This window comes from Drosophila subpulchrella, chromosome X (genome assembly GCF_014743375.2).
Source record: "Drosophila subpulchrella strain 33 F10 #4 breed RU33 chromosome X, RU_Dsub_v1.1 Primary Assembly, whole genome shotgun sequence".
NCBI lineage: Eukaryota > Metazoa > Arthropoda > Insecta > Diptera > Drosophilidae > Drosophila > Drosophila subpulchrella.
The window spans coordinates 4,509,817-4,525,381 of NC_050613.1; the positions used below are offsets into that span (position 1 = coordinate 4,509,817).

Below are 15,565 nucleotides of genomic sequence, written 5' to 3' on the forward strand. Positions count from 1 at the left end.
AACGGGAGGGGGGTGGTGTGAAGCGGACCCGGGAGCGGGCCTCTGCCGCCGTCGAGGCAGCGCCAAGAGCCAAGAGCCAGAGGCGGAGGCAGAGCGCACAGACCCCAAACAGACGTCGTCGGGCGCTTGGAGCTGAAGAGCTGGAGAGCTGAGGCTGAGGTTGAAGCTGAAGCTGAAGCTGAGCTGAAGCTGAAGCTGAAGCTGAAGCTGAAGCTGAAACTGAAGCTGAAGCTCGTGCTGAAGCTGAAGCTAAAGCTGAAGAGCTGCGGCCGCCGAGAAGCCGAATCCGAAGCCGAGACCGAGCGCCGCGCGCTTCGATCGCCGTCGATCATTCGTTTGGCGCTCTGCTCGCTCGCTCACTCGCGCGCTCGAAGCGGGCTCGAGTTGTTATAAAAGTGGCAAGGACATACGGTCGAGCCATTAGTCGAAAACTATAAACGCTCGACGCGAAATCGTCTCCGGGTCTCCGTCTCCGTAGCCACCGTAACCAAAAATACGCCAACCGCCAACCGCCAACGTTACGAATAAATACAATACAATTTTTTTTTGTTCGCTCTGGCCACCTACCCCCCAAAACCAAATCATCCAAAGGAATCGATTCGAATTGAATTGAATTTTTTTTCAAGTGCCTGTCGAAAGCCAATAAAACCAAAAGTGACCAATGGCCGCCAAGCAGTGCAGTAAATAAGAGAGACGCCACACCAGGGGAACAAAGCCAGAAGGCGCGAGCCACCAGAAACCGAGCCAAGTCCGCACCAGAACCCCAGAAAGGAAGCACCAGGCGGAACCAGGAGGAAGCACCATGCTGGCCGACTCGTACCTGATCAAGATCCTGCTGCGCCAGCTGCAGGTGCAGCAGGACGGCGATGCCCAGCACCTGCTGATGGTCTTCCTGGGCCTGCTGGCCCTGGTCAGCCTGCTCCAGTGGCTGCTGCGGAACTACCGCGAGCTGCGCAAGCTGCCGCCGGGTCCCTGGGGCCTGCCCGTGATCGGGTATCTGCTGTTCATGGGCAACGAGAAGCACACCCGCTTCATGGAGCTGGCCAAGCGGTACGGCTCCCTGTTCTCCACCCGACTGGGCAGCCAGCTGACGGTCGTGATGAGCGACTACAAGATGATCCGCGAGTGCTTCCGGCGCGAGGAGTTCACCGGACGCCCGGACACCCCCTTCATGCAGACACTGAACGGCTATGGTGAGTTGCGATCGGGGATTTGGGGTTGGGGAAAGCTTGGAACCTGGGGCGTGATATAACTAGGGCCTGATAACCCACCTGCCTGCATACTATCTGTGACAAATTAGTTTTTACTACTCTGTTTACTACGTACATATAGTAGTTATAGTACGTAGCGTGGAAATATTTGTCTCAAATCCGCTGCGAAAGCGAAAAGTTATCAACCCATCTGCGGGAGCCAAGTCCAGGCTTTGGCTATATAAACGTACATATAGCACTTACAGTACCTGAGATCTTGTGAGATTGTAAGGCGTAATCGTGCATTAAATACTTAAGGCCCCCTATTAAGCGAAGAAATTCCACTGGCATTTCTCGGTCGGTTTATTTTCTTTCCGCTCTCTTTGATTTTCGATTTTTGATTTTATTTTTATTTTCATTTTTAATTTTATTTTGATTTCGATTGCCGTCGGCTGCACTTATTCATATATGTACATAATACACCCAATGATAAGGCATTGCTGCACTTTTTTCTTGCCGCAAAATCACGTTTTTGGCTTTTGTTTCGTTTTTGTGTTTTGCGCACTTTTCGCTGGGATTTCTTTTCTGGTATTTCGTTTTGACGAAGTAGGGCAACCGTCCCATCGAGCCCATCAAGAGCCTACCTCAATTAAATGTAGAAATTGCGACATAAAAAATTAAAAATAAAGATAAGCGCGCGCACTCCCCATCCGAGGCGATCCGATTGGAGACGATCCCAGTCGATCCGATCCCATCTGATCCGTTGTAAGCCCAAGTCTCAGTACCACTCCGCTTCCCTTGCAGGCATTATCAACAGCACGGGCAAGCTGTGGAAGGATCAGCGCCGCTTTCTGCACGACAAGCTCCGCCAGTTCGGCATGACCTACATGGGCAACGGCAAGCAGCAGATGCAGAAGCGCATCATGGTGAGTTGAGCTAATCCCGCCGAGCCCACCAGGAGCAGTCGCTAACCCTTGACCTTCCCCACCCTCTCCTCCCCCCGAAACAGACGGAAGTGCACGAGTTCATCGGCCATTTGCACGCCAGCGATGGCAAGCCCGTCGACATGTCGCCCGTCATCTCGGTGGCCGTCAGCAATGTGATCTGCAGCCTGATGATGTCTACCCGGTTCAGCATCGACGACCCCAAGTTCCGGCGCTTCAACTTCCTCATCGAGGAGGGCATGCGGCTGTTCGGCGAGATCCACACCGTCGACTACATCCCCACCATGCAGTGCTTCCCCAGCATCTCGACGGCCAAGAACAAGATCGCCCAGAACCGGGCCGAGATGCAGCGGTTCTACCAGGACGTGATCGACGACCACAAGCGCAGCTTCGATCCCAGCAACATCCGCGACCTGGTCGACTTCTACCTCTGCGAGATTGAGAAGGCCAAGGCCGAGGGCACCGATGCCGAGCTCTTCGACGGCAAGAATCACGGTAAGTTCAAGTCAGAGTCCCCAGAGTTCGGTCCCCATCCCCACCAGCAGCTTTTGTGTCCAACCTGAACTCCTCTGACCTCCGCTCTCCCTGTCTCTTTTCTTTCGCAGAGGAGCAACTGGTTCAGGTGATCATCGATCTGTTCTCCGCCGGCATGGAAACCATCAAGACCACTCTGCTGTGGATCAACGTGTTCATGCTGCGCAACCCGAAGGAGATGCGCCGCGTCCAGGACGAACTGGACCAGGTGGTGGGACGCCACCGCCTGCCCACCATCGAGGACCTGCAGTACCTGCCCGTCACCGAGTCCACCATCCTGGAGTCCATGCGCCGTTCCAGCATCGTTCCCTTGGCCACCACACACTCGCCCACAAGGTAAGCCTCTATCGAGATTGGGATTCAGTTAGGGGGATGGGGGACCTGCCCAGAGGAGCTGTCACCAGATGGAGTGCTTACGCACTGGCGTTCAGAGATCTACGCAAATGCCGCGAGGTCCGTTCATTCACACCAGATCTCTGCGATTGCCATTCATTGTCGTGGCTCTCCTCCATTCAGCTGGCTCGTGCCCCGCTCCCCAAGCTCCACCACTGCCTCGAGACCTCACCAGTGCGTGGCCCACTTTTCCGAAGCCAGATTAATGGCAGTGCGCAGTGGGCCCAGCCCCTGCCGCTCGCTGATAATCGCCGATGCACCGATCACAAACTAATCACAATTCCCCCTTCCTGTCCGCCCCCCTCTCGTCCATTGTAGGGATGTGGAACTCAACGGGTATACCATACCGGCCGGCTCGCATGTCATCCCGCTGATCAACAGCGTCCACATGGACCCCAATCTGTGGGAGAAGCCCGAGGAGTTCCGCCCCTCGCGATTCATCGACACCGAGGGCAAGGTGCGCAAGCCGGAGTACTTCATCCCCTTCGGAGTGGGCCGGCGGATGTGCCTGGGCGACGTGCTGGCGCGGATGGAGCTCTTCCTGTTCTTCGCCTCCTTCATGCACTGCTTCGACATCGCCCTGCCCGAGGGCCAGCCGCTGCCCAGCCTCAAGGGCAACGTGGGGGCCACCATCACGCCGGAGGCCTTCAAGGTCTGCCTCAAGCGCCGCCCCCTGGCACCCACCGCCGCCGATCCGCACCACATGCGCAACGTTGGCGCCAACTGAGGCGGATGCGGATGCGGTTCCGGTCCGCTCCAGAGCACGGTTTTGTTCCTACACAAACAAACAACAACAAAATGAGAAAAAAAAGAAAACAAAGCTAGAAGGGAGAGGCCAATTCCATTCGGGCCTCGTGCCCAGCTATCCATTTAGCAATAAGTTAGTAGTTATCCGCCCGTGGGAGGAGCAGATCCTGATCCTGGCCAGATCCTGGCCGGACAAGGAGCAGAGCAGCCAGAAGCTGTGAGGACTGCAACCAATTCTATTCTTTCACCCCCAAGAAGCTGTGTTCAACTAATTGTAATTACACCCCTAGTTGTAGCGTAGTTACGTTCGATTCTATCGCTTATGTTAATGTTTTTTATTATTATTACCATAATTATTATTACCGCTAATATTACGATAATGCTATGTCTAAAGCCAGCAGGCCGATTAAGTGTAGTTAGCTAACGTTCTTGTTTATTCCTAGTATTAATGCTAGCATAATGTCCAAACAACAAACAACAAAACAAACTGTGGTTTAGTCTTACAAGCACACATCAAAATAGGCAAACAATTCGAAAATAAAGAAAAACTTGTGAAAAAAATAATTAAAAAACAGGTGCAAATAACTCTTATATTTTTTATTGGAGGTCACAACATCCGTATATATCGAAAATGTCTTTCAAAGGTTTATTTGTAGCTACCTGAATCATTGTAAGCTGGGGGATTTGGTTTTCTGACTTTCTCTATTTAAATATAGTGTTGAAACTTTATTCAAGCCAACCATATAAACGAATATAATAGAACAGCTTAAAAACCAATTGATTTATCTGATAAATTTATCGGAAGAAATCACTGTGGACGGCAGTCCACGTAGTGACGAAGCGCACTAGGAGGGTGTGCGAAGGCGACTACTCTAAATAGCCGCAGAATTGAGCATCTGCTGTGATTATCTGATCGTAACGAATGAGATGCACCAATCGAAAGGTATTGCAAGAACTATGTATTTGCTTACCAAAACCTTAGAAATCTTAGTTGGTTTAGAAAGATCGGTGAAAGTGTTAAAGTGAAAATTAAGATAATTGGAGCTGGTTTCATTCTTACTGAGGATACGCGTCGAATGACATCTCATATGTTAAAATCTGGCTACCTATTAAAAAATAATTCCAAAACAAGATTTTGGGGGTCTTTCCAAAATGAAAATGTTTGTCCCTTTGTTTGTGGGTTTGTATGAATCCCTTTGTGGTTTTAATAGTCTTGGGCACTATATATGTGTATTAAGAAGCTCGAAATAGAAAACTTTTGTTCTACGACTTTGGGAAAACCTCGCTAATTTAGCGGGAAATTAAAAAAAAGCCAGATTTTTTTTGTTTGTCGCTGAAAATGTAATACAATTTGCTAATCACGCTTAATTTTCTTGAAACGTCCAAAAACAATAGACTAAAAGTTATTGCTTAAAGTTTTTATTTGTAACCACTTTTTGGCTACTTTCTCAAAAATGGATCGTACGATTTCTTTATAAATTTCAAACTATATAGCCCTTGAGATTCCTCTACTTTTGATACATAACACTTTTTGTCATAAAAACTACCGTTTGACAGATACTGAGCGATATAAAGTGCTTTCCATTTCAGTTCAGCATAAAAAAAATTTCTCGCTTACCTTGATTGCCCATAACTATGCAACATTTATTTGATGAGAAAAAAGAATTATTAGATTCTTTTTGAGTAAAATGAAATCACTTAGAAGTTTGTCATAGAAAATTAAAGACTACACATTTTGTTAATAAATTTAATTAATTATTAAAACTAAAAAAATTGTGTACGTTGAGTTTTCGATGTCTAATTACACATACTTTATTTAAGTCCCTAGAATAACAGTTTCTATACTTAAGTATAGTACGGCATACAGTAACCGTCGACTTGGACTTGCCAACGGAAATATATATATGGATTTTATTGCTACTACAGTAGTTCATACGAGTGTCAGTACTACAGCTAAAGTGAATAGAACAAAACCAAAAACTTCTGATATCAAACAAAAACACCTCTTAATGAGGTAAGTGGTCGTAACGATCGGATATCTCGGAAACTATCAAAGATATTGAATTGGGATTTCAGATTTCGATTCCGTTGCATCGTACGCAGCGCAAGTTTGATACGCGAATATGCCACGCCCACTTGAACGCCCACAAGCCACCCAAGCCTGTGGCGCCCACAAATCTCATGCTTGAAAACAAATTTTAACTGAAATTTGTTAGTCTCGTCAATACCTATCGAGTGACCCAAAAAAAAGTTTGCACGCCCACTTGAACGCCCACAAACCGCCCACAACTGTGAGTCCACAGTTTTCATGCTAAAAAAAAATTGTAACTGATATGTATTTGTCTCGTCAATATATATCGATTGACCCAACAAAAATTTCTCATCATATATTAAGATCGCGGGTAGGTGGCGCATTTCAATCTCGCTTTGCTGCTTGCATGTCTCTATTTCCCTTTGGTCCCTTTAGCTGAGTAACAGGTCGAGGCACTCGACCATAGCGTTCTTCCTTGTTTATTGTTACTATTAAATAGTAAAACTACCACAAAATGGTAAATTGTGTGTTTTTTTTGTTGGGAGAGTAACTATTTCGTTGGTCAAATAGACAATTGGATGGGTTGGGGCCATCTAACTGTATTGTGCAATTTTACCTAAAAGTTTTTTTCTGTGTACTTAAAATAATTCATAAGAACAATAACAGTTCGCTTGGCTTTTTTATTGAGCTTTAGAACTAGTATTCAGAAAAAATCATTGTTGCGGAAATGATTTCTATTATCGGAAAAGTCTAGCGTCTAAGTTTTACAATCGTAACTTTGGCCTTTAAGTGTTGATAGTTTATTTATTCCCAAAACCGCTAGGTCAAAGCATTGGAAACCAATTTCTTGCTTCTCAATTCGGATCTCCCGAAGAAAAGTTGATTCCCATCCAAAAAGAACGCGATAAATAGGCCCCCTCACAAAAGGTTATCATATAATCGTAAGTAAAATACAAAAAAATGGTATAAAAAAAGTAATAATATAAAGTCTCCCAACCTAGTCCTCGAACACCGCTCCGTCGGGTTCCTTGCGCAACTCCACCAACGGCAGCTTGGTGAACCGCAGCCTGTGCGGAGCTGGGGTAAGGGTGATGCCGCCCTCGCCCTCCATGTCCACCTCGCAGCCCGGAGGCAGCTCCAAGTGGAAGCGCCTCAGGATGCGACCCGCGAATAGGGTGAGCATCATGCGGGCCATTTCGTCGCCGGGACACATCCGGTTGCCCGCCGAGAAGGGGATGAACTGCGGGGGCGCCGAGTAAGCTCCGTCGGGGGTCAGGAAGCGTTCCGGGCGAAACTCCTCCGGTTCCGGGAAGGCCACCGGGTCCATGTGGATGGCCCACTGCAGGGAAACGATCATCGAGCCGCGCTTGATGTGATAGTCGCCCATGGTGAAGTTCTGCTTGCTCCCATGCGGAATGCCCAGTGGCACCACGCTGCGGATGCGCAGCGTCTCGGAGATGCAGGCCCTCAGGTAGGTCAGTGGCTCCAGCTCCTCCAGGGTGGGTCTCGGGCCCAGCGGGAGGAGGAGTTCGTGCAGGCGGCGCTGGCAGCGCTGCTCGCGGGCGAGGTAGAGCAGGAACCAGCGCAGGGTGGCCAACGAGGTGTCCACGCCGGCACCGAAGAGATCGGCGAGCAGGTGGCGCAGCTGGTCGTCGCAGTAGAGCTGCGACTCCCGATCTCGATGGATGAGGAAGTGCTCCAGGATGCACTCCGGCTCGTACTCATCCTCGTCGACCTCGTCCTCATCGATCAACTCCTCGTCGGTGTCCTCCTCGTTATCCTGCTGCTCCTCCCGGACATTTTCCAGGTTTGGATCCCCTTCTGCTGGCTGGCTTCGTTGCTCCTCTAGCAGCTTCTCCTGTCGCCTCAGCTCTTGGCGCTCTCTGAACATCTTCTGCTTCTCGTTCAGCCGCTGGGCACAAGCGTCCACTATTCGGTCGTAGATGGCGTGCGTCTTGGCCTTGCCCTCCAGCAGGAAGCGGATGTTGCGCTCGTTGGATGGCAGATGACGCAGCCAGGGCAGGAAGTTGACCACCCCCGAGACGCCAATCAGCTTGACGCCCTCCTCCTGCAGCCGCTGCAGGTACAGCCAGTCGGGATCGTCCTGTTTGTAGGTGACTCCGAACACCAGGTCGTTGATAATGTTGCCCAGCGTGTGGTGCAGAGCGTGTTGCGGGTTCAGTTCCGACCCACAGCTCTTTTCTGCCTCAGCCTCGTAAAGCTAAAGGGGAAAATGTAGGGTATGATAAATGGTTCACTTGTCGTTTCCATAGTTAAACTCGATACTCGTAGAGTAAAAGGGTATACTAGAATTGTCGGAAAGTTGTTACATACTTTCCGGTAGAAATAAGCATTTCCGATCCTATAAAGTATATATGTTCTTGATCAGAGTAACTAGGCGAGTCGATCTAGCCATGCCCGTCTGTCCGTCCGTCTGTCCGTCTGTATGAAAGCTGATATCTCGGAAACTATTAAAGCTAGATTAGTTGGGACTAAGCATGCACATCCGAGAGTTCTATGACAGCGCAAGTTTGTTTTAGCGGAGTGCCACGCCCACAAACGTCCAAAATGCTTTAATTTTGTTTTGATTATCAATATCCATCTTTATGCCAAGAATTGTTTAAGTCGAACCATCCATAAAAAAAACAAGAAAAAACGCTATAGTCTACGGCCTCGACTATTAGATACCCGTTACTCAGCTAAAGAGAGAGTGCGAGCGGGATACATATATATATAGATGGGATATATGCTTGATTGTGGCTAGCGCTACCTAGCGCCACCTAGCGCCACCTAGCCTATAACACCAGCTAGCCCATAGCACCCCTACCGGCTTGGTGGCGTATTAGTGAAAACAGCTGATTTGCTAAATGTGGTGTGCAATCTCCATTGAATTTACTAAATATTGATTTTTATTTGGCTATAACTTTTTAATGAATGGTCCGATTTCAACACACTTGGCATGTAGATGAGTATTGATAATAAAAACCAACTCTCATTTAAATTTGTACAAAATTTTATAAAATGTGGGCGCTGGACGAGTTTAAGTGTTATGGACTTTTATGGCCGTTAGGGTGGGCGTTGCACCCTGCTGAAAAAAATTGCGCTGCGCAGGAAGCCCAAAAATCTGACTTAAGACAGTTTTGAGAAGTTAAGATATGGACTCAAGTGATCGTATAAAATCGTATACCAACCGTAACTCAGCAATCAACTCTCCTTAAATGCTAGCCTCTATATTTTTAACTCTTTCAAACATTTAGGTAATCCGCACCAATGATGCAGATTCTAGCAATTACATAAGCTGTTTTGCTGAAAGCTCTTTAGTAGTCTTTGAATTAATTGTTCTCCAGGTGTTCGTTCCACCGTTTGGCATGGAAACGCGCAAAAGAGCTCGCCCAATTTATGCAATGTCGTATTTCTTTTTGCTGACCCAAGCGAGTAGTTGGTGAAAGTGGAGTCACTTACCCGGACGCACTCGTCGACGCCCCGCCCGATGCGCTCCTCCAGCCGGGAACGAAGCCTTCCCGGGCGACGAGTCATGCCCAGAGCCCTGAGCCATTCGCTTGTCTCACGCCGGGCATGCCGCCAGATGTCACCCTGGGCGCAGATGATTCCTGTCGAGAAAGGACGGGCAGCCAGTGAGCTGGAAAGGCCCTGAGTACTAGCACATTATCTCACCATATCCACCCATTATGCCGTGGGTGAGGTACAGTGGAGCCCGGCCAGTCATCACCTCGCGGCGAAAGAAGTCCCGCACCAAAGCGGCATCCGACAGGACCACGGTCCGCACCCGGCCCATCTTCAGCTCGAAGATGCCGCCATACCGCTTGGCCAGCGCCTGGAGCGACTTGTGCGGAGCCCGGGCGTCCAAGAAGGGCAGGTAGCCCAGCCAGGGCAGACCCCAGGGTCCCGGCGGTGAGACCCCCAGAATGTCATCGTACCGGTGCTCGCACAGATAGAGGATCACCAGGATGAGCAGACACGGAACCAGCAGGGTGACATAGAGGCTCTGCACCGAGGACATCCAACCGGTGTGGCCAAGATCGTCGATGGTCGCCGTCATCACTTTCGATTTCCGCTCGCTCTCACTCTCACTTTGCCTTACCCACTCCTCAGACAGCCTTCCTTTCCTGTTAGAGTGTTCTCGAATTCTCGGATCCCGACGTCCAGTCGCCAGCAGAGCTCTGCGATTACTGGAATTTCTTTAGAATTTGAAACGAGTCTCTCGGGCTCCGCAGAAATGCAAACAGGGCAGCGGCGAGCTGTCAACGTGTGTCTACGTCAGCAACGGGAACGGAGGAAGAGCGACCGCCGAAGGCCGTCCAGATAATGGTAACATCGGTCTCGGCAATACCAATATACCAGGCCTGGCAGAGCCTGGTATTGGGCTTGGGTTTCGGCATCGGCGCAGAAGGAGGAGGAGAGTGCGAAAGTAAAATTTGAAAATGAAATCATTCGGGTATTTATCATATGCACATTCATTTCCCCCCTCACGGAGATCGAAAGGCTGGGCTATGTAGTGCCTTAGGATCTAGATTTCCAGATATCTGGATAGACGGATCTGCATATGTGGCAGGGCAAAACAAGGGTATTCAGCGACCCTGCTGGCCCATCTGGAGTACCACACTTCGCCGTTCTACGGGCAGATACATTTATTCAATCGGCCGTCTGTATGCCTGCCTTTCCATATCTATTTCTGCCACATTTGCACTTTTCTTGTGTGTTCCTTAATTCCGCGGCTGCTGAATTGCTTTCAATTTGGGTTTACCCAATCCACAGGAGGCCTTAGAATACGGCGGGATTTTCCCGGCACAGAGAGAAAAATAAATGTGCAATAACGATATACCACCAACAAGACAGTGCAAACAATAAAGGGATACAGTTCGCCTCTTCACATGTCCATGTTTGTTCTCTGTGTGGAAAAGACTAGGAGCTACTTGGATAAACGCCTTTGCCTGGGGATTTCCAGCGGCCTAAACCGTCTGAGTCATGTGAGTGCTACGACTTCTGGAAAGGAATGGCGAATGGGAAAGGAAGTGGAAAGGGCTCGCGAGGCTGGACAAACAAGTTCAGGGCCAATGGCATGCGCTAAAATAGATCCGCCGGCCGTTGACTCCTCGCGCGGGCTGTGGACAAAGGAGCAGAGCATCAGCACCGGCACCGGCACCGGCATCGGCATCAAGATCTACGATCACTGGGATCGCCGCTGTAGCCTCAGCCGTGGCATTAACTTAAAATTTACCTGTACATTTTAATGACCCGCCAGTGGCAACGGGCTCTGGGATCTGGCTGCGTGCAGCGGTCGCCGAACCTTCCATTGTCCAGACACTAGGGTCCCCATCCCCATCCCCATCCTCAACCCCATCCACAGCCACATCCACATCCACCGAGCAGCGACAATGTTCTTGAGTGGCAGACGGTTCAACAGACGCCAAGATCATTGGCCTGTCGGGGCAACATCCTATGGCAAAGGGAAAGGACATGAACCCAAAGGCGAGCGGATGCTGCCTGTCAACGCGGCCTGAATTATTTTTAAGCCCTTTCGACTGACTTGCCAGTGCGGCTGGAGGACCCGCCAAACAGCGAGACTCGAAGATCGCAGCGGAGACTGCGATTGGATTTGCGGTGGTCGGGGTCACCAAACTTAAATTCGAAACTTGATAACTTAGATATATCAATAATAATAATCCACTTGATTTTAAATTGAGCCTCATCCAAACATTAATATCTTATGGGTCTTGAAATAACTAGATATCTTAGATACCTTAACTTACTTATTTCAATCGCAACTTAAGAATCGCAGAGGACACTGGGATTGGGTTTACGGTGGTCGGAGTCACCTAACCTAAATTCAAAACGTTATAACTGAGATATGACAATAGTTCATGAGCTCCAGAACCTCTACCGAACTTCCAGTGGATTATGAACTGAGCCTATTCTAAACTTAAACTTATGGGTCTTGAAATAACTAGTTACCTTAGCACCCCTAACCAGTTTATCTCAATCGCAACTAGGCTATACTTTCGGACCTAACATTTTAGAATGACTCACAGCCAGCAAGGATCGGTGCTCGAAGATCCAAGAAGACCATGCAATTGGACTTGGGGCGGCCACCTCATCCCAGAGATAGCGCACGACGCATTTCCACACACTCATGCTGATATAATGCGTCTAATCAGCGCATTGCTCACGAAATTTCGGAGTGTGCTGGAACTGGAAATCGAATCGAATCGGGGGCACCTCATGGCACCCGGCTCACGTGGCGTATTCGCGTTCTCTTATCAGGCCGGGCACACAGAGCCACGGGTTCCGTCGGGCGTTTTTATTGCAGTTGCAACAGCGTATTGTTGATTGTGGGGTGGTCTCAGTCCCAGCCCCAACCCCCATCCCATCCCAGCCCAGCCCAGCCCCGTCCGCCGGGGGCTTTGTTCCTTCTGTGCGACAGCATCCCATCATGTTTACCCTTTGCACGCCCAATATTGTCGAAAGCCCACTGCTGCTCCACCCGAGCTGCTGCTCCAGTGCAGAAAAATGTGTCAAGGTAGTTTGCATGCTTTATTTTTTAACCCAATTCCAATGTTTATACACTCATCCATTATATGTGTTTGGTTGGCTTTTTTTCTGCTGCTTCTATGCGACGAGGTTTTATGGCACGCGCCGCGAATGGAATGGTAATTCAAGCACCCCCCCATGTGCTGTGTCCGCTGGCATGGCGACATTAATGGAGCATCTCGCGTTTGGTGGCAAAGTCCAAGGTTGAGCCCCAGAACCGCTGGCCAGGCCCTCGTCTGCTCTTTCACCCAGAGTCAGCGCTTTTCCCGCTGCCCGCGGTCGCGACTCGCATTTTGGAAACATCAGCTGAGGGGGCCCTATGGCCAATTGCTTGGGGCAGTGCATACGACAGTCGGCGGTGGACGGTGGGCCTCTCCAGCGGAATGCGCCGACGAATCGGTTAAGCCAAGGCGATCCGTCGAAGAAGACACCCGAGTAAAGTCTGCTGCATATGGTCATCCGACCCATCTCTATTTTGGGGGCTGTGCATCAGTGGCGTCTTCCAAAAACTGCGACTTCAGCAATTAGGGTCTTTGTTTTCTGTGATTTGTGTGAGTTGTGGCTGTGTTTGCACAACGGACGGACGTACGGCATGGATGTGATTGGCGTACAAAATCGAAAACGAATTTTACAGATACCTTGACATCTTTCATAGGCCAAGCGAGCGTTCGTTTAACCCATTCAACCGACGGCTATGGCTGTGGCTGCGGCTACGGCAGCCACCCAAAGAACGTGCCGGTGGATTCCAGTGACTACATTCTGTCGGGTCTTAGAACAGACGCAGCTGGCGCAGCGATGGAAATAAAATTAAAAGAATTTACATTCGGTCACATTTTCATTTCATTCTCGGCTTCAATGGCCGCAGCTTCGGACTCGGACTCGGATTCGGATTTAGATTCTTATTCAGAATAAGAATTAGATTCGCATCCAAACCGCAAGACCTGGCTAGATGCATAATTCCTGCCTCAAAATACCCAAAAACCTCAAAACCCAAGTTATGCCGATTTTCTTATTATTTTGCCATTTATTATCCGATCGTTTCCATAGTAGCTAAATGATTCAGTCGTCCAATTTTTATAGAACTAAACTCGTAATTTTATCTTAACTTGACTTAATTACTTTCTGGAGTAAATGAAAATATGATCTAAAACATTAAAACTATCATTTTTTGCCAATGCGTAGACAATAGAAAGAAGACTTTTGGGAAAGTTTCATCCCGCTAACTGATAAACTGAGAGACTAGCTTGCGTAGATTTGGCTATATCGACTTGTGCTGTGAAGCCCATGACGCGTAAGAAAGCTGTATACCCCTAAAAATATATTATATATAGGGGAGTGTAGGGTATAGCGGCGAGTAAGGTAAGGTTACGAACTGGTCAAATTTCATATGTGACGTCAACACAAAAATTGTAAATAATTGTAGTCCATTTCTCTTATCTTGCCGACAATGTATTCACAAAATATTATTAAGAATTCCACAAAGTTGTTGATGAGATAGTTCTGACTAAGACGGGGAAGCATAAATTTAAAAACCTATTAAATTTGTATGTGTTTCAGCATGGACAAAGCAAACATTTGTGGAAAACCAAGTCAGATAAATATATACATACAAGTATTAACAAGATCTTTACCAACAGTGGCACAATCATATTTTCAAAAGAACCTTTTTGGGTATCACGACGAACATTTTTTTAAGTATACAGTTAAATTTGTAACACATTATTGTACATTTTCAACTTTTCTTGAAGGAATAAAAAAGAATTTTCACATCTCAATTTAAATGTGTATTTTAATATCGAACTTTTACAGGAATATGCTCAATATATGTAAACAACTTTCTGCTTTAAAGCTTTTGAAAACTATTAATTTTTGGAAAAATGGCATTCAAAAAACGAATCGTTTATCACTATACCCTAATTTCCCCTATATGTATATGTTCCTGAGAATCATTTGATTATCAGAAAATGTTAAAGTGTTACTGAACAAGATCAATAAACATTATATTACAATACGTTTTTTTATAAAAAAAAATTTCGTAATTTTTATATTAACGGTATTCTAATCGCTTAATTTGTTCCACTTCATCTAAAGTACGATTTCTAATATAATACCTCTTTTTCTAGATCCGCATATATCAAAAGTTGTTTTCACAGTGATGTTTCCATGTGTGAAACTTTCCCGCATTGGATAAACTAGAGGATTTTCATGGCATTTCGATAATGAAGAGCATCTGTCATTCGAGTCGAGTCTAGCATTGCGAAAATTATTGAATTACTTATGAGAATAAGTTCGTTCTGTTCTGTCCGATCAGATCCGATACGATCCGATCCAAGCCAAACCAAGCCAAGCCAAGCCGCAGTAAGAGCGACTGCAGCAGTTCAATGGCTTTTGAGCCATTTTGAGGTCAATGCACCCAGTGCATTCAGTAGTGGCAGTGGGCTGCTGGGGTGGCGGGTGGCCAAAGATCGGGCTCCACAGCCGAAAACCTTGCGCATGAACGGATCCATGGACATGGACACACACTCACCGAGTGAGTGAGCCAAGTTAGCCAGTTCGAGCCTGTCTGGCGAATCGGAAAAAAATCTGAAAAAATCATAAAATCTGAAAATGAGAGCTAGCGGATATGTGGTCGTATCAGTATCTGTATCTGTATCTGTAGCTGTATCTTTAAATGCATCTGTATGTCGTATGCAAAAAATGCATTTCGAATGTAAAGTGGGGACTTGACTTGGCCGCGTGTCTAGCTGGTTGCCGCTGCGGCCGGTTGACAAATTGCCGCCTCAACTTGTTCTGACACTTTTATTCGGGCGCGTTTTACTTACTGCTGCTTTGCTGCCTTGCTGCTTTTCGAATGTGGCAACATTCTAATTAAGCTGCGCGCCACACATTGTTTCGACACCTGCCCGCCCAGCACACGAACAACAATCAACACAAAAAGCAAACAAAAGCAAACGCTTGCACGTGCCGCTCACACACACAAACGCCCAATGCGGTACCCTGATATCGTTAATGAAGTCATCGTGGAAAATAGTTGGGGGTTTTCTGGCCGCGTGCCGGGGAAGCACCGCGGATCTTGGCCAGCCAGCAGTGCTGCCAACTTGTCCTTCCTCCGAAAAAGTCCCCGCGTATGCAAATCGACTTGGCCGGAAGCAGGCGTCCTTTTCTAGCATTCGTGA

The 15,565-nt window shown here is 47.9% G+C and overlaps 2 protein-coding genes across 2 annotated transcripts; one reads left to right on the forward strand and one right to left on the reverse strand.

Moving 5' to 3' along the window:
• Nucleotides 1–386: 386 nt before the first annotated feature.
• On the forward strand, nt 387–4,138 carry LOC119556798 (cytochrome P450 18a1). Its single transcript, XM_037869236.1, has 5 exons — nt 387–1,193; nt 1,995–2,116; nt 2,200–2,629; nt 2,740–3,004; nt 3,380–4,138. The coding sequence occupies exons 1-5, from the start codon at nt 803–805 to the stop codon at nt 3,786–3,788; spliced, it is 1,617 nt and encodes a 538-aa protein (XP_037725164.1). The 5' UTR covers nt 387–802; the 3' UTR covers nt 3,789–4,138.
• Nucleotides 4,139–6,550: 2,412 nt separating this feature from the next.
• LOC119556797 (cytochrome P450 306a1) lies at nt 6,551–10,009 on the reverse strand. The gene is made up of 3 exons (XM_037869235.1): nt 9,516–10,009; nt 9,303–9,451; nt 6,551–8,061 (listed from the first exon to the last, which is right to left on the reverse strand). Exons 1-3 carry the CDS (start codon nt 9,898–9,900, stop codon nt 6,838–6,840), a joined length of 1,758 nt encoding a protein of 585 aa, XP_037725163.1. The 5' UTR covers nt 9,901–10,009; the 3' UTR covers nt 6,551–6,837.
• Between the last annotated feature and the right edge of the window lie 5,556 nt (nt 10,010–15,565).